Source organism: Phoca vitulina, unplaced genomic scaffold (assembly GCF_004348235.1).
Source record: "Phoca vitulina isolate PV1807 unplaced genomic scaffold, GSC_HSeal_1.0 scaffold66, whole genome shotgun sequence".
NCBI lineage: Eukaryota > Metazoa > Chordata > Mammalia > Carnivora > Phocidae > Phoca > Phoca vitulina.
This window is the reverse complement of record NW_022589769.1, coordinates 8,548,271-8,576,225: the sequence shown is the minus strand read 5'-3', so window position 1 is coordinate 8,576,225 and position 27,955 is coordinate 8,548,271. Positions and strand designations below refer to the sequence as shown.

The following is a 27,955-nucleotide window of genomic DNA, read 5'->3' as shown; positions in this document are numbered from 1 at the left end:
GACTACACTGTACGCTGCGTGCGGAGTCAGAGCAAGGGCTTGGCACGCTGTGGTCCTTGGGCCAAGTCTGGCCCACCAGGTGTGGTAAGTCAAGTCTGACTAAGGCACAGCTGTGTCTCTTTGCAGACCTGCCGTCCGTGGCTGCTCCTGCCACCAGAGCACCACAGAGTCGTTGAGACAAACCGTGTGTGGCCCACAAAGCGGGAAAGGTCTACTGTCCAGCCCTTTACAGTAAAAGCTTGCTGGCCCAGGAGTTAGAGAGTGACAAGGATGTTTATCTGGATGAGGGGGGCAAGGGAGACCTCTCTGAGGTGCCACCCGAGCTGAGTGCTGGTTAATGGGAACGAGGAAGCCATATGCAGATGGTGGCAAAGAATTCTGGGCAGAGGCAAAACCTCATTAAAGGCCTTTCTGCAAATCACAGAGCTAATGAGAGTCGCAGCCAAAGTTTGAGTCCGGGTCTGTTGACCTCAACCGGCTCTCTCCACAGCCCGGCTTTGCTGAGCAGCACCTCATGCGTGAGCATGCAGACGACAATCAGGGTGCCTGGGTCTGAACCCACAGGGCTCACAGCCCTGGTGTGCGGCTTCCGGTGCACCTGCTCTTTCCTTGACCATCAGAGGAGTACAGTACCTGGTACCTTAGAGCTCCGTGATGATTAAACGTGCTGATATTAAGTGCTTACAATGGCACCTGGCATTAGTACCCAACATAACTTCCACAACTCAAACCCAAATAATCCAGTTAGAAGTGGGCAGAAGACATCCAGATGGCCAACAGACACATGGAAAGACGCTCGATCTCATTCATCAGCAGGGAAATGCAAACCAAAGCCACAAGGAGGTATCACCTCACACCTGTCAGAACAGCTAAAATCGGGGCGCCTGGGTGGCTCAGTCGTTAAACGTCTGCCTTCGGCTCAGGTCATGATCCCAGCATCCTGGGATCGAGTCCCACATCGGGCTCCCTGCTCGGCGGGAAGCCTGCTTCTCCCTCCCCCACTCCCCCTGCTTGTGTTCCCTCTCTCGCTGTGTCTCTGTCAAATAAATAAATAAAATCTTTAATTAAAAAAAAAAAAACAGCTAAAATCAAAAAGACAGGAAACAAGTGTTGGCGAAGACATGGAAAAAAAGGAACCCTCGTGCTCTGTTGGTGGGAATGCAAGCTGGGGCAGCCACTCTGGAAAACAGTATGGAGGTGCCTCAGACAGTTCAAAATAGAGCTACTCTAGGATCCAGCAATCGCACTACTGGGTATTTACCCAAAGAGTACGAAAGCGCTATCTGCTAAACATATGTGGGCCCCTACGTTTATTGCAACATTTACAATAGCCAAGCTACGGAAGCAGCCCAAGTGTCCATCCATAGATGAATGGATAAAGAAGATGCGGTGTATGCAGTGGAATACATACAGCGGAGCAGTACTCAGTACCAACAAGAAGGAGATCTTGCCATTTACATCAACATGGACAGAGCTAGAGGGTCTAATGCTAAGTGACAAGACCATAGGATTTCACTCATGTGAAATTTAAGAAACAAAAACAAAGGAAAACAGAGACACAGGAAAAACCAGACTCTTAGATACAGTGAACTGCTGGTTGCCAGACGGGAGGTGGGCGGCAGGAGGAGTGCAAGAGGTGATGGGGGTTCAGAGTGCACTTGTCGTGATGCGCACGGGGGGATGTAAAGAATTGTCGAATCACTATATTGTACACGGGAAACTACATAATACTGCATGTGAATTATACTATATGCACACGTAGATGGCAACTTGGCAAAGACTAAGTGCTTGGAGAAGTTTAGCCAGAATTATTAGGGTTGGTGTTATTAGTACACAACCGTTGTACACACACAAAGCCACAGGGCTGGTGTTATGCCCACTTTGCAGATGGGGAAATGCGTGGCCATCGTGCGAGACAGATCTGCGGTTAGGTCCTGGACTGGCTGAGTCCAATGCCCGTTCTTGTCCTCACGATTCTCTACTTGTGGGCTCATCCACCAACTGGAAGCTAAAAAAGCTTTTTTTCCCCCCCTTAATTTTATTTTCATCTGGAAGCCAGTCTTTCCAAGACGTGGTTTCCCCATCTGTAAACTGGATACTCGTCCTTGCCCCAGTGAGACCCCCAGGGCTGGCAAGGGGCTCAGGAAGTTCATGTGCTCTATCAACAGTAAAGGGACACATCAAGAGGGGGCTGTGACTACTTCCTGGGGCTTACAGATGGGGAAGCAGAAAGTGCACACATTTGGGCTGACGGAGAGAAGCCAGACGTTTCTATTTTGGAGAAGTTCCCTCTTACTGCCTATTTCATTGCCAAACACAAAAATAGATTTAAAAAACTTACTGGCCACTGATTTATGTGAGTTGTGTTTTAGCCAGTCAGCTCTGGCTCGGGTGGAGATAGCTAGGTCTCCAAGACACGTCCTTATGGGACAGTGTGGCATTCAGAAAACAGTTCCCGTTCACCTGATGGTGGCTGTCCCCCTCAGTGGCAACCAGGACAGCTTGGATAATCTGCATGCTGTTTTCGAATATGTGCGGTCCTGAGTGGGGTTCAAGAAGGAGGCAGAAAGACCATACACCTGCCCTTCTTAAAGTAACCAGTGGAATTAACATGCCTTATAAATCTGGCCCTAGCGCACCTCTTCCTGGTGCTGGCAGGCAGGGTGGGCAGCTCCTGGACCATCTGTCCGAGAACAGAGCCTGTTCTTTCTCGAGCAGATCCTGCCTTGTCCACCAGAGCCTCTCAGTCCCTCCACATCTGCAGAGCTGGCAGTGAGGAGCTACCCGAACCCACAAAAGGCTGGACATGCAAAGTGAAAAGAGCAGCTAACAAGCATCTGAACGTGGGGAACCAAATATTGTGGCTGATGCAGAAAACCCTTATGAAAAATGAGGTTAATGTGGGAAATGCTATTACAGCACCAGCCCGTGATGCGTGCCTCTATAATTAAATTTTCCTCAATTCCACCTCATCAGATTTCTTGAGATTACCAGGGACGCATCAATAGCAAATTACTCTTGATGAATCATTTTACAAATTGCATTGCTCCCACCACCTTCGTGTTCCCTGTCACTGGAACATTGTTAACAGACACACTTACTGATGGGTGGGGTGGGGGGTGCCGACCCCTGGCTCATCCTGGGCAGGGGAAGGAAGAGCCGTGCCATCTTCAGAAACTCCAAGGAGAAAAAAAAAAGCTGGAAAAATCAGGACCCAAGTGAATGGTCCCAGGGTTTTTTTCTCCCCCTGGAGTGGAGGACTGCTCCTTTGTTCTGTCTGACAGGTGTATCTGGAGCAAAGAGGAGAATGCTGTTTCTATCATCCTCCTCTGCGTCTGGCTTTAGGAACTCTCAGGGACGCTAAGGATGGGAAACTCATCAGGAGGGCACTTGCTCGTGCCCAGCTAGTTTTGGAGGGGCTGTCTTTTGCCTGTTTCGCAGGGGAGAGGGGGGAGCAGACTTCCATCTCGAGAAAACATGAGGTCTGTATCTTTCTGCTTGCTTAGCACAGAAACTTAGCAGAAGTCAACAGAGTTTATGTCACACCCCCCTGTTCGGATCCCAGGCACCCCCTCCCCATGTCTTTGTCCCCTTCTCCTTAGGTCACTGGCTAAATGGCACCCAGCGCAGAACCCTTTTTACCCTAATAGAGGTTGTAATGCGTTTTTGGCTTCTGGGTTTCTGATCTGTTGGATGTAGACAAACAATTTCAAATATCAAGAGACCCAGAAATCCTGTTTCTAGGAATCTATTTTATGGATGTATCTGTATGGACACAGACAATTTTAGATTCAAGAATCTTTGCAGTGTTATCTGTACCACCACCGCCAGAAGAAGCTATGTGTCTACTCACGGGGGAGACAGATGGATTCTGGGTCCTTAATCCAATGGAATATGAGGCAGCAGGTAGCTTTAGATACACAGACTCAGAAAGTCCAAAGAGCAAGTTTCATGACAAAATTATCACTCCATTTTCCAAAAGCCAGCAATGTGTGACTTGTTTTGTATGTTCATGTTTATGCTTTAGAAACCTCCAGAAACCTCTAGAAGGATGAATACCCAAGTGTTGGCAGTGGTTCCTGCGGGAGGTAGGACTGAGCGGGGAGGAAGACCTTTCCAGTGATCAGAGGACGACGAGGACACAGAAAAATGTAAGTAAATTCTTCGGATGAGAAAAGAAAAAGGCGGCGGGTGCATTAGGAATCCAACATGCCTCTCCATGCCCAGCAGGAACCACCGTCCTGATTTCGTGTCAACGACTCATTTCCTCACGGCTTTCTACAGACACGAGAGTCCTGAAATCATGTACTGGTGGCTGGGCCTGCTTTTGAACTTTAAATATATAAACCCTTGTTATGACTTCTGCGATAATCCCCCTCAACGTTACGGTGTAGAGACTCATCCGAATCCGTGCACGGAGCGGAGTGGTGCTGGTGTTCCCGGCCATGCAGAGCTCCGCTGTCTGGGCAGACCCCATGGTGTCTATCCACCTGAATGTGGGCGTCTGGGCTGCTCCTGGTTTGGTGCCATTAGGAACAATTCTGCTCTAGGTCTGCACAGGTCTGTAGGGCACCCACCGAGACCTGGGATTTCTGTGCAGCACAGGTGTGTGTGGTGTGTGCATGGTGGTGCGAAGTGGGATCTCTTTGCTTTTCATTTGCATTTCTCTCATTATTCATGAGGCTGAGCATCCTTTTACATGTGTGTGGGCCATTTATGCGCTTTTTTTCTTTCTCTTTTGTAACAGGAGTTGGCAATCCTTTTTTTTATAAAGGGCCAGATAGTATTTTTGGATCTATGGGCCATGCAATCTGCATCACAATTACTCAGGGCTGCCACTAGTCCCGAGGAAACCAAAAGCAATATGTCAATGAATGGGTGTGGCTGTGTCCCAATAAAACTTTATTTACAAAAACAGGGATTGGGCCAGATTTGGCCTGTGGCTTGCAGTTGGCTCTGATTTATGGGATTTCTTTACATATTTTGAAGGGACTTTTTTTATGTGTAGCAAATATTTTTTTTACCAGCTGTAGTGTCTTTTCTCCTAGTGTAGCATGTTTTTGATGAACAGAATTTCCTAATTATTGTTTTTAAAAAAGTGAGTAAGATTTGCTGAAACTCAGTATCTGCCTGGGTTTATTTCCCATCTTGTCTTAAATATGATCAGGGCTTTCTGGAAGTCTAGTGGGAGAGCAGGTAAGAATTAGATCCCTAATACCAGACAGATGACATCACCTCAGCGTACAAGTAGAAAATTAGAAGGTTCTCTATGCAAACAAGCAGGAGAAAATACAGAGCAGAGAGCACTGTTCTCCGAGGCAGCCTACGTGCCCCACCCCCACGTGAGTGGCACTGCCCACTGAGGAGGAGGACCCAGAGACCCCCAGGATGGCATATTTCCCCGCAGAGACGCTGGGAGTACTCACCTGGTTTGATGGGCTGCCTGTTTGAGAAGGTCAGTGGTGCAACAAGGAATTTGGTCTCTGCAACTGGCACCCAGTGGTGAAGAATTTTCACTGTCCAGATCCCGGGCCTCAGGGGCAAGTTCAAAGGGGGCTTGTAGTGGGTGAACTCGGCAGTGGATTCAATCAGGATGTCGTAGGTGGCTGCGATGATGTTGACGGGATCCACCCAGATGACAGTCACGGTGACGTTGGGGCCCTTCCCCCATTTCTGCATGCCTACCGGCTCATCCATGGGCCCCAGGAGACCCCCAAAGTTACGGAAGAGCCGCTCCTTGGCATCCCACTCAGTGCCGACCTGAAACGAGAGCGAGTCCTCAAATCACTGAGCCTGAACTAGGGCACAGGGTCCCAGAGAGGCCTAAGATCCTGCTCATAGGCATGCATATACCCATTTTACAGTTGAGGAAACTGAGGATCTCAGTAGGTCACCTGCACAAGACTACACAAGTAGCAGTAAGCAGAAGATTTGGGATATGGACCCGGTCTGGGGGATTACAAGGCCTGTGGTCCGTTCATTAAATCCTCGGGCCTCCTGCGCCTGACGCAGGGTTCGTGCTTTGGAAAGAAAACATACCACGTGCACTGAATGAATGAATGTCTGCTGGCAGGCCATCCCCAGGAAACATACACCTCCCCCCCCCCCACACACGGCAGGTACAGCTGGTTTCCACTTCAGTGCTCAGTCTTCTAGATCGGGCACCTCCATTTCATGTGACGTTCTGAACAAGGAGGGTCCCTCAGCCCCTCCTATCAGGGCAGGAGTCCACATGGCTTTTCTAGGAAGCCCCAGCTGTGGCCTCCCCACAGCGCTCAGAGCTGGACCTCGGGGGTGGGGGGTGACTGTATGATCCATCCTTCCTGCCAGCCAGCCAGAGGTGTGTGTCTCTGGCCGGGAGTCCGCTCTTGGCTTCCCTCCTGCTTCTGTTGCCTGCAGCGTACGGTCCAGCCAGGAGCCAGGAAGACCTTGTAACTCGTCCCCTTGCTGCTCAAATGCGCCCGTGGCTGGTGTCACTGTGCTTTCCAGGTGCCTAGCACTGGGCCTGCCACACAGCAGGTGCTCAGTATCTGTGGAATCAGCGAGTGAATGACTCTTCGGCTCGCCCAGGAGGCTTCATCTGCAGTTTCTGAAGACCCAGCATGTGGGCACGCTGGTAGCGGATGACGAGCACACTCGAAGGCTCGCCGGTTCCCGTGTTCTTTCCACGGCCAGCTTCTCCAATGAGTGTGCACATGTCGGGGTGAGGGACACCGGCTGTGAGGTGCCAGTGGGAGCCGGTTGACTTTCTCGTTCTTGCCACGAGGTCCTGTGTCCGTTCTTTCTCCGAGACACAGAGCTCCGTTGCTCGTATTTACCCAGCGCTGAGCGCTTCGATGCACTGGCCTGCGTGACTCTCTCAGCTCCGTGAAGGGGAGACCCCGTCATTATCCTCCCATCACAGACGAGAATGCCGAGGCTCAGAGCACTTAGGTCCCTTGCTGGGGCCGGTGAGAGGCAGAGCCGGCACGGGGCCCCCAGAGGCTGTGTTCTTACCGAGTCTTCTGTGTCAGCCTCTCGTTCACTCCCTCACACGTTCATTCAACACCGACGTGCCGGATGCCTGATGCCCACAGGGGATGCACACCCCCTCCCCCCTACCGCGTGCTCCCAGGCTCCGTCTTTAGACAACAGCCTCCAGACTGGGACCAAGGAGCTGTCCCGGCGGAGCCGAGGCACTGACTGCGGTAACATTCCTGCAGGGATGGCTGGCCCTCCCAGATGGGCGACGTTTGGGCAGTTCTACCGCCCCTGGCCCAGCTCCTCCCGAGGCCCCTGGTGCCAGCACAGTGGCTGCATCAGGGCAGGAAGGAAACCCGTAGCAGTTAGTGAAGAAATGAACGAGGGAGTGAGCAAGATTCCAGCTAGCCTCTGCGTCTTGAGATGTCTCTGAAGAAACCCAATCCTGTCCCTTCCCTACGTACAACCCTCTTCAGCACCTCAGGATTCTCAAGTCCGGTCTCTCACCCCATCCTGTGAGGTCTGGTCCCTTTTTGTCCTGCTTCATCTCAACCCCTCGCCCTCCCCTCTACTCACCCCTGCTCTGGGCCACCTGGATTACTCTCGGTGCCTCCATGAGGAGGGCGCTCTCTCGTCTCTGACCTTTCGTTCGTTCCTGGCCTTCTGGCTCGAACAGTCTGCCTTCGTTTCCCCTCCCTCCTGACCAGCTTCTACTCCTCAGGCAGACCTCAGCCGAGGTGTCTCCTCTACTCAGAAGCCTTCCCCGTTAGAGGCACCACCCATCTCGGGGTTTTTTGGCACAGTATTATAACTTTTAATTTATGCGTCTCTTCCCTTAGCTCAGGAGGGTCAACTCCACGAGGAGAGGGACTGTATCTGGTTTGCTCACCAGTGTATCTCTAGAGCCTAAAGCAGTGCTGATCACGTGGTGGGTGCTCAGTCTCTCTCTTTCCTTGCATGCATCCAACCTCTAACCACATCATGAATGATGAGGGGCTGAGCACACGGACATCCCTATGCGCCAGGCCCTCCACACACTGGCTTTCCCACAGATACTAACAAGTGGATGAATGGTCACAGAAGGAATGGGGTCCTTCTTAAAGAAGGGCTTTGTGACCAGTTAGGGGAGGCCACTCCAGAACAGTATCCTTGGATTCCCCAAAGAAATGGGGGTGAGCAATCCTCTGAAGTCTGAGCTCTAAAACCAAGACAACCCAAGTGGAAGATCTGTGGAGCAGCTATCAACACAGAAGCTGGCTCTCATTTCCAATCCTAGGAGAGTGAGTGGAAGGCTAGATGCCACCCCCCAGTGCGCGCAGGGCTGGGGCTGCCTGAGATGGGGCCCTGCTGCTATCACTCCCTCTGGGGCTTCGAGATCTTCTCATGGACTCACTGTGCAAGTCCACGGCCACTTACTACACAGTGATCTCTACTCAAACTGAAGTCCTTGTTCAAGTTCACCATGTCACTCCCCAACTTCAAACCCACTAAAAGTCTCTCACTTGCATTTAAAATACAATCTGAGCTTTTTTCCGGGGCCTTCAAGCCCCCTCACGATCTGCCTCATCCACTTTGAGACCTCCCTTCTGCTGCCCTCCCTCTCACTCACTGTGCTCTGGCCACACTGGCCTTGCTGCTCCTTGAGTGTGCCCAGCTCCTTCCTGGAGCCTCAGGGCCTTTGCACATGCTCTTCTGCTTGGACTGCTCCAGACCTCCCCGTCACTGGCTCTTTTATAGCTTTCAGCTCTACTGTAGTTACCTCCTTAGAAAAGCTTCCCAAATGAACATCCCATTGAAAGTCATCCCCATCGGCCTCTTCAGCCCTTGGCAATGACATCAATGAAGTTTTATGTTCTTTATAATACTTGCCATTAGCTGAAATGTTTTCGTTTATTTATTTGCTCACTCACAGGCTGACTGCCCCACCTGACTACAGTTCCATGGCAACAAGAACCTGGACTGTCTAGTTCACCATGGCGTCTCCTGCACTAGGGTATCGTAGCCACTTGGTGACTATCTGCTGAAGGAACGAGCATCTTTTCTGCAGGCCACTAGCATGGGGCTCCCGTGGGAGGGAGAAGTCATTTCTGACTGCTCAGCGACACTGGCTGTCTGCTGAGAGCCAGGCCCTGAGCGGGGAGCCCTGGGCTGTGCCACCACGAGGGGGATCCCCTGCGGTTCTTCCTTTCCCTCCTGTCCTGGTTTGCCTTAAAAACTATTAGGACTTCAGAAAAAAGTGCAGACTATAAACTTCAGGGTTCCCTGCATCACACGCTGTTACTCTGCCAGAGATCTGGGTGGTTCTCACATCAAAGTTACCAGCCCTGCAGTAGGAACCCTCACAAATCACTAGGCACAGAGTGGCCACCCTCATCTGTCACTGCCAGAAGTGCCCCGTGACCCAAAGGCTGGCTCATCAACAGGGACAGCCCAGCCACCAGGCATCCATCTCGTTAATGGGACATTAATGTCTTCAATTGGCCGCCTGGGCCCCCAGCGCAGAATCCAACTGGGGCAGTGTTTTAACTGCCCCCTGACGCTAGTAATTTATGGAAGCGGCTCCCATGGCAGCTTGGATCCAGCCAATCCATTTGGATCCTTAATTGAAAATGGTGGCTTCACAAGAAACCCCAGTCCGTAGGGCACAGCTGGGCCAGGTGGGGCCATGGGCAGCTGGGAAGGGACTGGCATGGACCGTATAAGCAGGTGGGATACTCCCCCTCACACCCCCCAACTCCCAGCCCTTTAAGAATACTTCGAGAATACTCTGTATTCTAAAACCAGACTCTTCATCCCTAACCCAGCAGCCACACTCATGGGGAATGCTGAACTCCGGGGATTAATCACCTCCTTTAGCTACTTGCAGAAATGGGGAAGGCAGAAATCGGGTGCTGGAGGTTGGTGTGGGCCAGCCCTCACTGAGCTGGATCGTGCTTCCCTTCTGCAGCGTCTCCCCTGCCCCCAAGTGCGTGCACTCCATTCAGAAATCATATTCGGCATCTCCAGATGCCATGTGCAGGGAACACGGCGGTGAGCAAGAGGGACATGGTCCCAGCTTTCTCGGGCACAGTTGACAAGTGATTAGAGAAATCAACAAGATGATTTTGAATGGTAAATGCTACAAAAACAATAAAATAGGTACGTGTCAAGTGGAGAATGGAGCTCTTGTGCACATGGGTGGGCAGGGAGGGCTTCTCAGAGGGTACACCATTTAGATCAGAATAGCCGAAAAAAAAGAAAAAAAAAAAAAAAAAGCTAGTCCTGTGGAAATGTGAGACAAAGTATTTTAGGCAGCAGGAACGGCACCTGCCAAAAGGCCAGACCAGGTCTGCAGGTAGGGCTAATGTGACAAGGGTGGTGCTGGGCAAAAAAATAAAATTGCATCCTACGGATCCATGCACCCGTCCGTCTGTCTAACCACTGGCCCACCTGCCCGCCCACCTATCCATCCATCCACTCATTTCATCCAATGACTGATCTGAATAAACCCCTGCACTAGGAACTGGGGAGACAGAAGCAACATGAAGCATGAGATTTGTGGCCACAGAGACCCGGGCTTAATTTGAGCTCTTCCACTTCCTAGCTATGATCCAGAAAAATCCCTGGCCCTCCATAGGCCTCAGCTCTCTGACCTGTAAAAGGGGACTAATGCCATTGCTTCATTAGGAAACTGGTCTGTCACGGTCTATGACCACTAGAGGTCAGGAATCACTGGCTGGGATGAAAATTGAAGAGGAACACAGAGTCTACTGTAAAAAACAGATCACGGCTCCAGGTCGGTTTGGCCCGCTGATCCCGGCCGCCCTCCGTCTCTCTCCCCCCAGCCCTGTTTAAGATCCCGGTTCCCGTGTTCGGGGCTGGAGGAGCCTCTCTAGGCACAGGGGTGCTATATTTGGGGCTCCCCAAGTCCCCTTCCCCCCATTTCCGTCGCCAAACATCAGACTGGCCAACAGAACCCAGCAGAACACCTGGTAAAGACCATGAAAGCACGGCCTCCCACCTCGGAAAACTGGAGCCTCCCGAAGTCACTGGGCGGGCTTGCGATCTTGAAGACCTTCTTTGGCATCACCCACGTCTCCAGGGTCTCCAGTTTGCTCACGGCCAGATTGGTGGCGTGATGCTTGATCAGAAAGCCCTGGAAGCGGTCCGCAAGGAAGTAGAGGTGGACAGATGCTGGGTGGCCCATCGGGTAGTACCTGGAACACACACACAGTCTCACGTGAGCTCAGGGGGCAGGGCCCGAGGCGCGCAGGCGCACAACACAGTGCGCCGCCCCGTCCCCGCAGCAGGCCCTATTTTATCCAGCGCTGACCACAGGCCCTTTGCACCATCCCTGAAAGCTGCTCCCTGTGCATCTCGGATCCCAGTCACCCCCAATGACTTCCTGGCTGATTATCAATGTAAAACCGCTGACTGTACAAAAGCACAATAAGGAAAATAAAAATTATTACTTCTGATGCTGCTTCCCATAGAGGATGTCAGCTCACAGATATTTATTGATCCTCCAGTGCCAGGTACTAGGAAGGGCCAACGGTGGGCCCATGATGCCATAGTGATGGATTTCCTCTCAGCCTGATTTTCTATGCATATATTTGCATAACTCTTACATGCCTGGGATCATAATATACATCCTGGTTATATCCTGCTTTTTGCTTCGTAGTATTTCCCGAGCATTATCACATGCCTTTGAAATGTCTCTGAAAACATGATTTTTGTGTGTGGGCACACACACTACTCCACAGTGTGCAATGCCATATTTCATAGAGCAAGTTCATCATTGGATGCTTAACTTTTTTTTTTTCTTTTTGGCCATTCTGAACAATGCTGCCTTAAACATCTCTGAACAAAACTATTTTGGGGGACATCTCTCCTTCTATCTCATCTCCAACAGGCTCTCAGGTCTGCTGTCCACCTTTATCAGAAAGGTTGTACTGATTTATGCTCCCACTGTCCTCACCCACAGCACTGGATCTTATCCTTAAAATTTATTGCCCATTTGAGATACATACACACACACACACGCACACACACAAATAGGTAGCTCGTGAAGATACATGCCTTTGATACTCCAAGTCTCGCTGGCTGAAAGGGGCAGGGAAGCTAAGCAGAGATCACCCCGAGGAGGCGGGGAGCCAAGAGGGGAAGGTTGTGGACAGCCCCGTGCTTTGTCCTTCCTACGTGTGAATAAAAGCTGCCGGCTTCGGCAGGGTGTAAATGGCACAGCACTCAGCGGGCGCTGGTGGCCCCTTGGGGACAGCGTCCCACAAATCCCTGTCCCCCTTGGCTTCCCTTCTCTCTGGTTCCAGTCAGGAGCGAGCGTCTTTGTGTCCAATGATGATGGTGAGGCGAGCCGCCTGCCCGGGTGTACACAGCTCCCGGCATCACTGCCTAGTTATCCGGATACCTCCCGGGCTCAGAAGAAAAAGCCTGCGCTTGTCTTGGGACTGCTCGCTGGGAATGTGTGGCTCACGCAAACCTGCCTCGGGGCTGGACGCTGGGAGCCGACAACCCTCCCCTCCCATCCCCGGACTGTGCTGCAGAACTTTCTACCATCTGTGCCGTCCCATCCAGGAGCGACCAGCCCCTGCTGACTCCTCGTGGCTCCTGAGCACTTGAGATGAGGCTAGTGTGACTGAGCAACTGAAATTTTAGTTAATTTAAGCCTGAAGTGCCAGCTTGTGGCTGGTGGTGACGGTGGACAGCGCAGGTAAGAGTTCTGGAAGGGTCTTGCGGTGGCCTGCATTCATGTCCCCGGGTCTTCCCCTCTCCCGTCCCCACGCTGTTTTCCACCTCACTCTACGTGTCTCCGTGCGCCACTGAGGCAGTCTCGCTCTCCCTCTCGAATCTGCAGAATGTGGTGGAAGGGGAGTCACACGGGTTCTGAGCCACGGCCTCCAGAAGCCTTGCCCATTTCTATTTGCCTTTCTGGCTCTTTTGTGACTACTGAGAGAGCATGCGTGAGTTAGCCCGCTGGAGGACAAGCCACCCCAGTTGTCCCAGCCGAAGCCATCCTAGATGCGGTGACGATTCTCAGCCAAGAATGCAGAGGACCCCCCGCCCCTGACCTGCAGCTGGCTGCAGACGCAGGGGAAGCCAGTGGAGACCGGACGCTGCCCAGCTGACCCACCAACTGGGGCGCTGTGTGGACGCTTATCCAAAACTCTGATTCGAGGCTTGTTACACAGCATCGATGCGATAGATACCCTGTCGCTGTTTGTTCTGTAAGGTGGGTGGGTTCAGTGCAGGTGGACGAAAAGCAGGAGAGCTTGTCATGGGAGTCAAAACAAGAAAGCAGTTCCGGAAGGGAGTGGTCAGTTGTACTGGGTGTGTTAAGGGGTCAAGTAAATGAGCCAAGGTCAAGCATTCTAGAAACCCAAGAGTTAAGGCTTTGATGGCTTGCTTTCCCTCACCTTCTGTCAAGAAATCCTGTTGTCACCACCTGCATCCATCCTCTCTTCTCCTTATGCACTGCCAGAATCCTGGTCCAAGCCACCATTGTGCCTCACCTGGACCTTTGCAGGAGCTTCCTTACTTGTCCCTATTTCTTTGTCTACTGTCACCTATTCCTAGTAGCCATACCCACTGTCCACTGCTTAAATACCACAAGTGGTTTGCTTAATGCTTGTGATAAAATCTAAACACCCAACCTGGTCTACAAAGTCCTGCCTCTTTCTCTAGCCTTGTTTTATTTCCCTTTGCCTCAAACTCCCACCTTCTAGCCACATGGCTTTTATTTTGGATTCCTGAACATGCTAAAAGCTCATTTAGCTTTTGCACAGGATATTCTCTTTGCTGGGGATGCTCTTCTCCTTTGCACAGGGCCTTTGCACAGGATATTCTCTTTGCTGGGAATGCTCTTCTCCTTTTCCATTGCGTGTCTGGCTCTGTATTGCCATTCTGCATAAATGTTACCATCCCACAGAGTTCTTCCTTGACCACTGAATCTTACATCACCAACTCATTGCTACCACATGGCTTTACCTTCATCCTCAGCAAAGCCTTTACTCTTATTGATCTTTTGTTTCTCTTTACATGTGCTTAGGTACTGTCTTGACACTAGAATGGTAAAGCCTTGAACTCAGAGGTCTGGTCTGTCTGGGTCATGGCTGAGCGCCCAGTGACACGTGGCAGATGCTCAATCAATACATGTTGATTGGGTGAAAATTCTAGAAAGATTTTTTCTTGAACCTTTTGCTTCTAAAGTGCATGTAGGGCACAGGTCACCCAGGACTGAATACAAAGTCTTTTGATACTTCCTCTTGACTGGATACGATACTTAAGCCATTAAAATGAAGACGAGAGGTAGTTTTAATTAGCTGTGATACGATATAACCTAAAGGCCGCCACAGATGCATCCACTTGGCCCAAAGGTGTCTTTCTTACTTAAATAATGTGGGCACTGAAAAAATCAGATTCACAGAAAAATCTGGATTTCTAATTTCTCTTGAAAAATCAGGAGACGTGTTGGCAACTTCAAGTCTATTAATTCCCTTAGGGCAAGAATGTGCTGGAGCTCAGAACGAGGGCCCATGGGGGCTCCAGATTGGTACGGTCAGCCCACCCTACAGGGCTGCCACCCGCCTGTTTCCGGACAGCATTTGAGTTTGAGTACCTGTATTAAAATACTGACAGCCTTATCTCTGGATGGTGGCTCGAAAGCAAACTTGATTTTTTTTTTTTTGTTCTCTCAGTCTGCCATTTCAAAAATTTCCGCACTGAACATGTGTTATTTTATAATGAGGAAAAAAATCAATAGACATTATTTCTATGAAAAGTTATACTATAGACTGGAAAGACAATTTGCATGAAATGCCCAGAGGAAATGAGGCTCCTGAAATAAAGTTTTCACTTGCTATTTCCCCAGACACCCCAGGGGCAGGAATTCACTCTCTTTTGCCTTTTGGGATAAGGGTCCTTTATCCTGATTTATTTGCAGGAGCATATCCATAAATATATCCACTTTGCCCACAGCAAGGCACAATGGCTCTACTGTAATAAAAAATGAGGTAGAAGCCAAAGGATTCCAGGCCCCAGGCAACTTGATGGCTTGTTTTATCCCAAAACAAATACCAGGAGAAAATCTCAACAACCCTAAATGAATTGGGGGTGTCTTTTGGAGTTTCCTATATATGGTCATTTGCCTTATAAATTCCGTGAAGTCTGGGACTACAACTCTTCTTGAACAACATTTACCTCCAAAGCGTTGGGCACTGTGTTACCTACAGCGATGCGCACAGTGGCTCTGCAGGCAAAGATTCTGTCCCAGGCTAGCAGGAGGGGAAAGACACTCGTGGATAACCTTGACCCCTGGCACCGCAGCTATCCACCATGAGAGTGCTGGAGGGAAGTCTGAGCTACTTTCAGCTTGGGAGGGGGAGCCCCTGAGAAGCTTCGCAGAGGATGTGGCACTGGGGCTGACCTTCAAAGACTGGGCAAGGGTGGGCTGTGCAAGGGAACGTGCCGAGCAAAGGGAACCACGGACAGTCAAGGAGCAGTTCATACCACTGGTTAGGGAGTGTGCAGCTCCCACACCCAGCTTACTGTTGACTGCTTGTGGCAGCTTCACGGTAACAGCAAGCAACTGAGACATCCAGAGTGACATGCGCACTTAGTGAGCACTTAGCATGTAAAACACTGTTAAAACACGGATAATAATAACAGTAATACATAACTCATAAGGCAGTGTTTGAAGATGGTCTCCGTTAAAACTCGCACCAGCTTATGCTACGAGGCTTATTATTAGTGTACCCATCTTACAGATGAGGGAACTGAGGCACAGAGAAGTTAATGGCTTGTCCAAGGTCAACAGGTAGTAAGTTCAGTCCTGGGTTCCTAACCCACCCTGGTCTCCCTTCAAACCAGACTAGAACTTGCCGAGAGAGGAGAGGCAAGTCTGAGGCCAGGAGAAGAGAATGAATGGAAGCCGGCTTGCTGGAGCCCTGTAGCCCAGCTGGCTATGTGCCCGACACCGGGAGGACACTTTGCCACGTTTTCAGGCTTTTAGGGAACAAAATGGTTCCTCTTCCCTTCTCCTTCTTCCGCTCTCCAGAAGAGGGAAGAGCGGGGCAAGGAGGGACACCAGGGGAGGCCTCAGTGTAGACAGTTTGTGGTTCAAAAAAAAAGGTTTCTCTTTGTAGTTGAAAGAGGGAGGTGGGATGAAGAGGAGAACGGAAAACAAGAAAGAGAAGGAGAGTGATTAGAGGCACTTCTGGGAATCCATCCTAAGGAAATAATCAGAAAAGGGAAGGGAAAAAAAAAGGCTTTTGCACAAAGACAGTCATCAGAACGTTATTTACAATGGTCCATTACGGACAATGCAACAGGAAAGGACTGGATGAGGCAAACTCTGGAATTTCTACTCAATGGAATCCTTGCGGGCATTAAAGAAGACCATTATCATTAGGGAAGCTGCAGAACAGCATGGGCAAAAAGGGGCTAATATTATAATGCCAAATGAAAAACAGGATTCCAAATTCTTATTGCAATTATGTAAATATCTGCAATGCATATTGCTGGTAGGGAAGAAAAGGCACACAAAATGACAAAGCTGGTTGGCTTAGGGAAGGCGGGGGGGGGGGGGGGGTGGTGAATTGCTCTCCTACTTTCCCCTCTTCTTTCCATATATTCTAGAACACTCTTTCTTGAAGTGTCAACTGGTACCTGCTAGTGGGGGGCTGAGATGATTCTAAGGGATCCCTGAACGTCTTAAATAATAGGTCTGCATTTTAACGATGTTTTTGGTGATATTTTTAGGTGTGCCAACCATAGTATGTTTGTGTTTTAAAAAAGAGCCTTTATTTTTCAGAGATACCTATTAAAATACTCATGGCTCAGATGAGAGTCTGGGCTTTGCTTCATTCAACTTGATCTGGGAGGAGGGGTAAGTGGGCAAAAGGCAAGAGGAAATCGCCTTGGCCCGGAGCTAGAAATCGCTAGAACTGGGTGCTGGGGGTATGGGGTTGCACTCTACTATTTCGTATCTACTTGACATCTTCTGTAAGAAGAATTAAACAAACAAAAGTACTGTATTTCCATGGTTCCCTTCCGTCTAAGGCAAACATGCCTATTTAATGTGGGGACATAAAGCTTCCTTCTAAGATACACAGACTTAGCATAAAGAACGGGTGCCCCGCCAGGACATAATAATTAGGTAAAGAGAAGATGTGGTGTTCTGCAAAAATAGTTGTGGGACCGCGGCTTAGAGCAGATGAACTCGGGCCATGGAGATGGTTCGGTTGCTTTTTAGGTCAGGGGAGACGCAGAGAAACGCGCGGTCCCCACCCCACCCCACAGTCCTTCCGGTGCTGTGCGCCCCTCCCTGCCCTCCCCCTGCCTGCCCGCCCACGGACTCACCGGCAGCTATTCTCCCCTTCCACGTGCAATGACGACTCGGCCCTTCGGAGGCCCTGGCGGGCAAAGGAGTGATACAAGGTGAGCGCCACGTCGCTCAGGCTGTGGGTACCGTCCGGCTCATCGTACACATTCTCCCAGTAGGATCGGAGGCCCGGGGTGCCCGCAGGGTAGTTCCCGTACAGGTAATAGTCCAGCTGCCCGATGATTTCCTGATTCACCACAGCTTCGAATTTTCGGGCAAAGAAGGTGGGCCTGGCAGTCTGCTGTGCTCCGGGGCGGGGTGGGGTGGGGGGGAAGAGAATAAAAAGAGCAACATCAGCAAGCAGGGTGGGGGTTTTAGGAGCAGGGCTCTGCAGCCAGCCTGTCTGGATCCCGATCCCAGCTCTGACACTTATTAATCTCTCTATCCTCAGTTTCCTCATCTGTAACATGGAGATAAGGAGAAGTGTGTCAGGAATGAATGAGTTAATATTTGCAGAGCATTTAAAGCAATGATGGGCACATAGCATCATTTAAATGTCTGTTAAATAAATGACATCCTAGATGTTTATAGCGGAGATGGATCTCAGAAATCATTTAGCTGGAGGTCCGGGACAAATACAGCCTGCAGATATATTTTAGTTGTCCAGCAGAATGTTTTAAAATTGAATTAGCTGGTAGTAGTTAAAAGGTACCAGAGTTCACAGAAACAACTTTTGGCTTCCCTTTAAGCAGAAATAGACCTGGCAACCCCAGGCCCATGTTCCCAGAAGGGAACGACCTCCTAAAGCTGAAGGGCAGCTCTCCCTGTAGATGTGCACAGACGCTTCCGCTCACCTCAGTCCCCACCACTCCCTGTTGCCTCCTGGGCATTGCCGATGATTTACAGATTCACAAGGAACAGCCCAGAGGTACTGGTCGGAGTCTCTGCGAGGGGGGCTTAGGAATCTACATTCTTAACAGATTTTTGAGGGGATTCGTTTGCTGAGGTTTGAAGAGAATGTGACACTGGAACTGGGGCTGCACACCACCGCCAACTGAATAGCTTTAAAAAAGTCCAGATTCTGGGGGCGCCTGGGTGGCTCAGTCCGTTAAGTGTCCGACTCTTGATTTCGGCTCTGGTCATGATCTCAAGGTTGTGAGATCGAGCCCTGTGTTGGGCTCTGCACTGCACATGGAGCCTGCTTAAGAGTCTCTCTCTCCTTCTCCCTCTGGCCCTCCCCCACTTCCCTCTCTAAAAAAAAAAAAAAAAAATTCAGTTTCTGGAGTCCTTCCCCAGACCTACAGTGTCAACATCTCTGGAGATGAGGTTTAGGAATCTGTAACCAAAAAAGTTTCCTAGGTGATCATGAAGACCACTTATGTAAACCAAGTTTTCAAGGAAACAGAGGCCCAGAGAGGGAAAGGGACTTATCTAAGGTCACAGAGCAAGATAATGGCAAAGCCAGGATTAAGATCCGGGGTTGAGGATAAAGAAATAAAATACTGGCCGCCCTGTTATCTACCTGCTCTTACCCTCATGCCTGGGTGGGGACTCACAAAGGGCCACGTAATAATTATTTCCAGCTTTGCAGCTACTCAGCTCTGCTGGTGTCCAGTGAAGCAGCCACATAGTAAACACAGCCTTGGCCAATGAATGGGTGTGGCTGTTTTCCAAAAACCTGTACTTACAAAAGCAGGATCTGGCCCAGGGGCCGTAGTTTGCTGACCCCGGTCTAGGGCTATGGGAACAATGAAAGCACAGCCCCTCCCTTGAGGAGCTTAGGGTCTAGTGCTATTACGGACCTTAAACTGGGTCTGGTACTGTTTTCAGTGCAGTGGATTAGTAACAGTACTAACGACAATAAAAACCGCTGAGCGCACACTCTCTGCAGAGCACCGCGTTCACGTCACCACCTCGAATTCTTCCATCAACTCTGCAAAGCAGGCATGACGACCCCCATTTTACGTATAAGGAAGCTGAGCTCAGAAAGGGAAGTGATATATACAGACGCACATCTGCAGGATTCGAACCCAGATCTGAGGACTCAACTACTGCATCATCCTAGGATTGAGCTGCTAACTGAGCAAACAAACATCCTTGGTATTATTCTGAACATCCCCTCACTTCCCTGCTTTATGAACCCTGTGGTGGTCTGTGGATAATTAATAATATTCTGGCCCTCTTTGTGGTGGAGGGTCAGTTCAGTTCCCTTACAGTAGCGCTGAAAAGAGTCAGACCACTTGGGTTCAAATCCTTACTCTGCTACTTTCCAGCTATATAGGTCTTTGGGGAAATCACCCAGGGCCTCAGCTTCTTCATCCTTGAAATGGGTATAATCCTAGAGGTACTTAGCATAGAGTCTGACACACAGAATCATCTGCTATTATGATCTATTGTCACTACCCCCTGAAGCCTGCAACAAGAAGCTTCTAGATCTTCATGTTCTGGGGCAAGAGAAGTGGACTCGGGGGCCAGGTAGCCTCCGGTCTCTGCTTGTGATTCTCTATTCCCAGCTGGATCTTCTAAAAGGGCATGTTTCTAGATTTACCACTCTTCTTCGAACAAGAACTCTGAGTTCCTTACAGGCAGAAGTTTCTTGAGTCTAGATATTGGGGGATATTCTGGATCTTTGTTTACTGTGAAAGAAACAGCTGTGAGCACGTGCGAGGTCTCTGTGTTGGCCTGTCTTTACCAGAGACCACGATGCCCCCGGGAGGCTGGGGGCTGGAACATGAAGGCTGCCCCGCCCAGGAGCAGCGCGGCTGCTTGCTCTCAACGATGACGGTCCTTTGCCTCGAGGGCAACAATTGGTCCTCTACAGAAGTGGGAATCTTTTTTTTTTCCTTTTGAATAGGTCAAATACTACCCCCCCCCCCCCCCGCCGCCCCGCCAACCCGCAACCCTCTTTCTGCTCAGCGGATCCTTTCTGCGTGGACAAAGGCGTTAAATGTCACCCAAGTTCATACCTAAATTAACAAGGGTTTGAGGAGGTCCCTAGGTAGCTCTTCATCTGCCTCCAAAAACAGGCCTAAAGAAATACTTATTGCAGCAACCGCTGACCGGGGTGCGAGATGTCAGGTGGGCGCCCGGAGGGAACCCGAATAACGAGATGCCACCTGCTGTGTGCTCTGCACCCATGTAGACACAAAAGCAGGGTGGCCGCGGGGTCTAATGGAAAAAGCCCAGGTCTGTAACTGGAAGCACCTGGGAGGGACCTCCAGGCCTACCACTCCACTGTGTGTCCACGGACAAGAAAGTTCGCCTCTCTGTGCCTCAGTCTCTCCATGCACAACGGGGATGATGCCTACCCCAGGGAAGCCAACGTCCACAGAGGGCCTGGCACACAGCCCGGGACAGGACGGATCCCCACCCCTGAGCTTCTCAAACATAAGGAGCCCCCCAGTCACCCGGAGAATCTTATTTATACGCGGAATCTGACCTAGCACGCGGGGGGCAGCGGCAGAGATTCTGTACTTCTTACAAGCTTCCCGGCAAGGCTGATGGGGATGGTCTGGGGACCACATGCCAAGGAGAGGAGCCAGGCTCAGAGACCGGAAGCTCCATCTGCGCCCTCCCCTGGGCGGTTTTGTTACGTGCCCCAGCGAGTCGGCGGGGGCACCTCAGCCTGGGTTACCCACCTGCACTGTGGCTCCCGCCCGCCCTCTGGGCTCGTGCTTGGGGAAGAAGCATACTGTCTCCACGTGGTGGCTCTCGTGACCTCAGAGCCATGTGCTTAGCCATTCTGGGGCGTTCTGTCTGTGCTCTCGGCAGCAGGGGCGAGGGCATGGTGGAGGGGGAGAGGAGGAAGAGCCTCAGGGTGCTGGCCTAGAGGGAGCAGGAGGGACACTCACACGGGATGGAAAGAGGCTGCCATCCTGAACAGGTCTGGGGGCCAAGGCATCCTCGGGGCTCACGGAAGCAGGTGGAGCACTGATCACCCCTTGCCCTCTGCTCTCCCCAGAACCATAAATGGCTAGGCCGCGCAGAGATACTGTGACAGCACCAACACGTCTACCCCCTCTTCCTCCTTTAGGTCCTCAGAGCATGGTGTTTTCCAAACCTGGCTGCTCATCAGAATTTTCCAGAATCTAACAGGTTAAAATAAAAATTTCCGGACCTCACCAGAGACCAGCAGTTCTTAACTGGGGGTGAGTTTGCCCCCAGAGGACATCTGGCGATGTCTGAAGCCATTTCTGGTCGTCACAACTGAAGCGTGCTCCTAGAGGGAGTGGCCAGAACCCAGGGACGCTGCTGAACATGCAGCACGGTGCGGGACGGTGCCCCCCGCCGCAGAGACCGACCCAGACACCGTGATAAGAGGACTGAGGTGGAGAAACTCTGCCCTGGGCGCACTCAGCTTTGTACCCAGAAATACATTCTTAACCCACATTTCGGGGAATGATTGAATGATAGAGAAATGGACGTGGAAACATACATTGGCCTATGCGACCTCAAACAAGTTTTTGGACCTTTCTGTGCCTCAGTTTCTCATCTCTAAAATAGAGTAACAATAACACTATCTCTGTGTACCCATCTAAGGTTGACGGTGGGGGCCTTTGGGTCAATACAGGCAAAATGGTTAGAACTGCTCTGGTACGGGGGAAGTGGCCGGTGAATGGTGGCCCCTGCTCATGCCATCACCGTTAATACCCCCGGCCAGGGCCGGTCGCCGCAGGATAAGGCGCCACGGGCCAGCCGGCGGGCTCACCTGGAAGCGGTGGAAATCCTGCGGCTTGAAGTCGTTGGGCGAGCAGCCGCACCAATCCACGATGTGCTTGTACTGACACCTGCAGCCCAGCTTCCGGTTCCAGTTGGTGATGCGCAGGTTGTTGTCCACCATGGTGTCGCAGTGGGGGCTGTTCTCCAGGACCGTATGGAAGAAGGACTGCAGGGGAGACAGGGAAGGGACTGGCCTGAGACCTCCTGCAGCCTCCCTCCCCAGCACCACATGACTGTGGAGGGACTCCCTCGGGAGGCTCCTCGGTCATCTCTGCCAAGGAGGGTCAGCCGCCAGTCTGCTGTGACTCAGGGCACACGGGATGTTTTGTCCACAGGGGCTGAATTCCGCTTGGAAAGCCAACGCTCTGGGTGTTTCTCTAAATTGTCTTTCCTGACAGTCTACAATCTGATTTCAAGGTGTTTCCTATCATTCAGGACATCTTCTGTCTGCCTGGCAGAGAGGAAAAGTCCCTCCGGTCATGGCCACACATGGGAACCAAAAGAAACATGGTGACAGTTATCCAGAAAATCCTGAGCCAAAAAGGCTCATGCTTTGCAAATAGCCAGGTCTGAAACCAAAGGGATTCTAGTCTGAGATATATCGAGAACAAAGACTGATGCTCTGGAATTTCACCCCTGGGTAAGGGAAGCCAGATTCATGGGTGTATCAGTCCCAGGGCTGGAAGGTGTCCCAGGTACCCCTCCTGCTTTAGCCACCGATGGGAGCTGGACTGCAGCACAGGGAGGGGCGGGCCAGGGCTGCTTGCTGTCCGTGGTGCTGAACCAGGCTCCGTTGGTCTCTGCTAATCCTAAGACTCTTGGCCTCTCTCTCCTAAGAATGTGAGAAAGAAGCAATGCTGAAAGTGGAGAGAGACCAGAGAGGAGAGACATGGTTATAGCCTCTGAAAGACTGAGAGAGAGAGAGAGGGAGGGAGAGAGAGGCAGATTTCTATTTGGACGCTGTTTTATAACAACCCCAGATATGAGGCAGATACCTTCTCCCCTGTTCTCTGCTCCCTAGGGGAAGCTGTTGGGGGATAGGAGTCTGCCTGTAACAAATTTATGGCTCAGCCTTCAGATTTATTCTAAAGTGGTTTTCTGGTGGTGGTCTGGGAGAAGAAAGGGCAAGGCAGGGATGCTGGAGTGTAAAGTGCTTGTGTGTGCTGGGACAGGGTTGTGACAGACAAAGCCAGCATCGGGATGGGCATCTTGATTAAAACAACCAGAACCGCACACAGTCTCTTCTCAATGGGTGGAGGGCAAAACAAGGCTCCACCCACCACCCCTAGCTTCCCTTCCTGTGGTGCTAAATGACATATACACGTGAACCTGGATTTTAAGCTTGAATTGTCTACAAGCCCACAGAGGCACATATTCTCCATCAAGCGGTGGGGAAAAGTTCCCAATTACCAATTGCCCTGTGTCCTTTCATAATGATACAGAAATTCCCTGCAAGATAATGGATGAGGAGGTTATCGGCACTGAGAGAAAAGGTGATTTTCGGTGAAATAGGATTAAAAGCTGATTACCGAATGTGTGTGCAGAATAGTAAAACCGGGCCCAGTGATGGCAAGCCCATCATCCCTCTGGAGTGACGTGAGTGGTCAGCCCTACCAGCCTGGTGCTGCCCCAGACGTTGGTGAGGGATGCGGGAACCATCAAATGAGGTATGTTGTCTTGTCTGGACTAGAAACACAGCCTGAGCCTGGGGCACTGCCAGGAAGAAATGGTAGGAGACCACTCACGGGAGATGTCACGGGCTCAAGAGAAGTGGAACCAGCTCTGGAGTTTTCTGAAGTCAGAAACTGGGATGAAGTCAATTGGAGGTTGGTGCAGGTCTGAGAAGGCTGCTGGCCTGTCAGTGGCAGCATTTCAGAACTGGGTCCCCACCCACCTCCGGATGGAGCAGGGGACAGTTCCAGAACGGTCTGCAACCTTATGCAACCAGGCTTCTGCAATGGAGTGCATGTTTCTGTCTCCTTCCAAATTCAAAGGTTGAAATCCCAGCCCCACAATGTGACGGTGTTAGGAGGTGAGGGCCTTTGGGAGGAGATTAGACTAGGAGGGTGGAAACCTCATGAATGGGGTTCATGCCCTGACAAAAGGGGCCCCAGAGAGCTCCCTTGTCCCTTGTGGCATATGAACGGTCAGTATGCAGACTGCAGCCCGGAACCAGGCCCTCACTGGAACTCGACCATCCTGGCACCCTGACCTCAGACTTGCAGCCTTCAGAACGGTGAGAAGTAAATTTTTGTTGTATATAAGCCACCTACTCTGTTGTACCTCATTGTAACAGTCTGAACTAAGATACCTTTCCTGCACCGAAGTCTGAAAAGTGGTGACAGGCTCCCTGGAGCTTTTCAAATGCTTCTAAAAGTCATCAGGAAATGCTGAGTCCCAATGGCTGTCAGTACGGGGGATAGTGCCGGTCCAGCAGAAGCCCTGGCTCTCTGTCTTTGGGATCACTGGAATTTCCATTTGTGAATGATAAGGCCAACACTACTGTCTGTCAGGGAATGATAGACAAATATTAAAAAACCAGAAAAGGTATTCTTCATGTTGAAAAAGTGGGTATTACAGGATTGGTGACCATGGACAATCTGTCAAAAGTTGACGTGGGTGTGTCCTGAAAAAGCCAGCATATACAGTTGCGCAGGCTACACACTGCACAACCCTAATGGGGCAACATCAACACGGTAGGAATGAGGGATTTCTATTTTTTTTTTTTTTTTTTTTTACAAACATTTTCTGGAAAGTGGCAGTGAAGTGTCTTGTTCTAACAAGGTCAGCATATCATGATGATTTTTATGACCAATGGGAGCCAAGTGTCTTGAGGAAGGACTGCCTTTCTACTTTGCACAAAGATGCCGTGTGGACTGCTGGTGGCAGTTGTGTGTCTGTCTATGCCATACACCCTCCATGCAGACCAGAGGGGGGCCGGGGGCTTGCTATGACAGCAAGGACCCTGGTGGCTGATGTAGTTCTCCACCTTCATCTGGATGTCTGGAGGACTAAGTATTGGATCCAGCATCGCTTTGCCAAACCTTCAGCAAAAATTCAGCTTCCGTATTCCTCCAAAGGCTAGAGCCAGAACCTAACCTGCTCAGGGACTTTTTTCCTACACACTCACCTCAGCAGGAAGCAGGGTGTAGGAGTAAAACTGCTTCATCTTGGTCACTAGATCATCTGTGGAGAACGTCACATACTCCACAAACTTCCGGTTCAGCAGGAACCAATCCGAGCCTCCATCCACAGCAATGCCCTCCGGGATTCGCCGGTCCCCCAGGCGCCACATGTGGGCGTCACACTCGAGGAAGAGCCGGTCCAGACCCTGCTTTCGGATGAACCTGGGAAAGACAAAGTCGCCCTTCAGCCCAAAGGTGCACGGAATCCAAATGAAATAGCACAATCATGGCAATAAAAGCATGTACTGGGCACTTACTGTATGCCAGGGATCGAGCAGGGGAGGGGCTCTGTGTATAGTTTGTCACTTGATCTTCAGAAGTGAGGCAGGTCACTATATCCCTATGAGGCAGGCATTGCCATTATGCCCATTTTACAGCTGAGGACCCTGAAGCTTAGAGTGTTTAGGGGGATTTGCCCGGCACAAGAACAATGCAATGATCATCTTCTTCCTTTGCAGAACTTTTGGAAATCACCTTTTCATGCCACGAATGCCTTGGCAGTTGGGTGAATACAGCCTCTGGATGCTCATCTCAGAATCATGCTCTTAAAGGCACACCTCAAAATATGTAGGATTACAAAGTATTTTTTAAAAACACCAAAGTTACGATCTGATAATCTGTATGCTTTTGGATTCACACATTAAATACAGGATCACAAAAGATTTTTAAAAACACTGAATTCATGATAATCATGTGTGTTTCTTTCTTTCTTTTTTTTAAACACATCAGATAACATGATCTTGCGGCAGGTCTAATAACTACTGTAATTGTGCAGAAGAGGTGAGCGTAAATACTTAGAGGTATATGCACAACCATAATGTGATATGAAAATTTGTGATTCCTAACAGTTACTGCTAATACTGTTGTGGTGTGTTACCTCTATTTAGCTGGATTTTAATGAGAGTTTAGTGGAAACAAAGATAATTTTCTTCCCAGTCCAAGTGATGGAACCCTTGAATTCTCTCCATGAACCCCAGATTAGTAACTCCTGCGTTAGTGTGTGTGTGTGTGTGTGTGTGTGTGTGTGTATTTGGGATTTGCAAGGCAGGCTGAGCAGAATTGGCAGCTCCTATTTTGTAGATGCAGAAATCAAACATCAAAGGGCTGCTATGGGTAGAACTAGAACCAAGCCTTCTGGCCCGAACCGTCAGGTCCTTTGCAGGATGAACTTCACACATACTGTGTGCCAGGCAGTGTGCTGGCCTGGTGTGGGGCAGGAAGGACCAGAAGGAAGGATGCTCCTGCCCCTCAGGAGCTAGTTCTCTCTCTGGGAGCCTGCTGTCTAGACATCTCCTGACCCAGGGATCTCGCTGCTTCTCCAGCTCATACAACACAAGATCAAACATTTTAAAGTGTACAATTCAATGGTATTTGTACGTTCATGATGCTGTGCAGTCGCCGCCTATGTAGTTTCAAAATATTTAAGCACCCTCCCCCAAAGGAGACCCTGTACCCGTGAGCAGTCACTCGCTCCATCCCTCTGCCCCTGGCCTCTGGCAACCACCAATCTGCTTTCTGCATCTATGGATTTACTTATTCTGGACATTTCATAGATTCAATCAGACAATATGTGGCCTGTTGTATTTGGCTTCCTCCACCCAGCATGTTTTCAAGGCTTCATCCCGTGTTCTTGACTACCCAGCATCCCCCCCTCAATTTTCTGGGACCACACCTTGACTGTTCCTTGGACAGTCACCTATCTTCAATCTCAGTTGACCTGGATTCGTGCCCTACACCCAGCGCCAGGAGTGGCAACATGACCAGGCTGGTCAATGAGAGTATTCCATCTGCCCCACTGGATAACTGGTTCAGGGATGGGTGAGTAACTCAAGGTTAAGTCTGAGATCGGGCCCTGGATTTTTGCTGCATCTACCAGGAAGGAGGCTCTTCTATGGCGTTTTTGCTGGGAGAATGTCAGCCTAGAGCTGCTAACAGCCATCCTGTCACCACGAGTATAGAAGCTGTTTGATAGTACAGGTAACACAGAAGGGAGAGGGAGGGAGAGAAGGGGAGATGGAGAGAGAGCAAAAGAGAGAGGGAGACAGAGAGGGAGGGAAAGGGGGAGAAGGACGGGGGGGGGCGGGTTAAGTCTCGGTGACTTTGCTTGAGATCCTGGATCCCACCACGCGTGACTCACCACCAGGCTCATCAGTAATGTGCTTAGGGCATCTGGAGATGAGATTCTGTCACGTGCAGTTGAGGAATGTATTAGGATTTTTTCAACAATTTAAACTTTTATCCCTACCAGGATGGATGTGAATGTTCTCAGGCCCCAGACAGAGCAGGTAACCATGGCTGTGGCACGTAAATACTCCTCTTCCACTAAGCCAGTCCACCTCCCTCATCATGTGTCTACAGGTCTTTGCACCTCCATGGCAGATGTCATCACTGGCTTCGGATTAGAGTTACCAGTCTCCCCCCAGGTAGACGCGGCTCTCATTAGAACTGACCTCAGATTCCTCCTTTCCGCTTTTCTCCCAGTTCCTAGGACAGTGCAAGGCAGTGATTCAGGAAAGGTCTATTTTTTTTTTTTTAAGACCTTATTTATTTGAGAGAGACAGCAAGCGGGGGGAGGAGCAAAGGGAGAGGGAGAGAGAGAGAGAGAATCCCAAGCAGACTCCATGCTGAGCGTGGAGACCGACGTGGGGCCTGATCTCATGCCCTTGAGATCATGGCCTGAGGAGAAATTAAGAGTTGGACACTTAACCAACTGAGCCACCCAGGCGCCCCTCAGGAAAGGTCTACTGTGATGGCCACACTGCAGGGTACAAAAGCT

The 27,955-nt window shown here is 50.5% G+C and overlaps 1 protein-coding gene across 4 annotated transcripts in view; it reads right to left on the bottom strand.

Annotated features, from left to right (window-relative positions):
* XYLT1 (xylosyltransferase 1) overlaps positions 1 to 27,955 on the bottom strand; it is a 296,901-nt gene that overhangs the window by 6,463 nt on the left and 262,483 nt on the right. For all 4 annotated transcript variants that reach the window (XM_032392163.1, XM_032392164.1, XM_032392165.1 and 1 more), the window contains 5 exons: positions 25,125 to 25,341; positions 21,984 to 22,160; positions 17,314 to 17,576; positions 10,961 to 11,156; positions 5,427 to 5,760 (listed from right to left, as the gene is read on the bottom strand). In XM_032392163.1, coding sequence (XP_032248054.1) covers positions 5,427 to 5,760; positions 10,961 to 11,156; positions 17,314 to 17,576; positions 21,984 to 22,160; positions 25,125 to 25,341 — 1,187 coding nt within the window. The remainder of the gene's footprint in view (positions 1 to 5,426; positions 5,761 to 10,960; positions 11,157 to 17,313; positions 17,577 to 21,983; positions 22,161 to 25,124; positions 25,342 to 27,955) is intronic.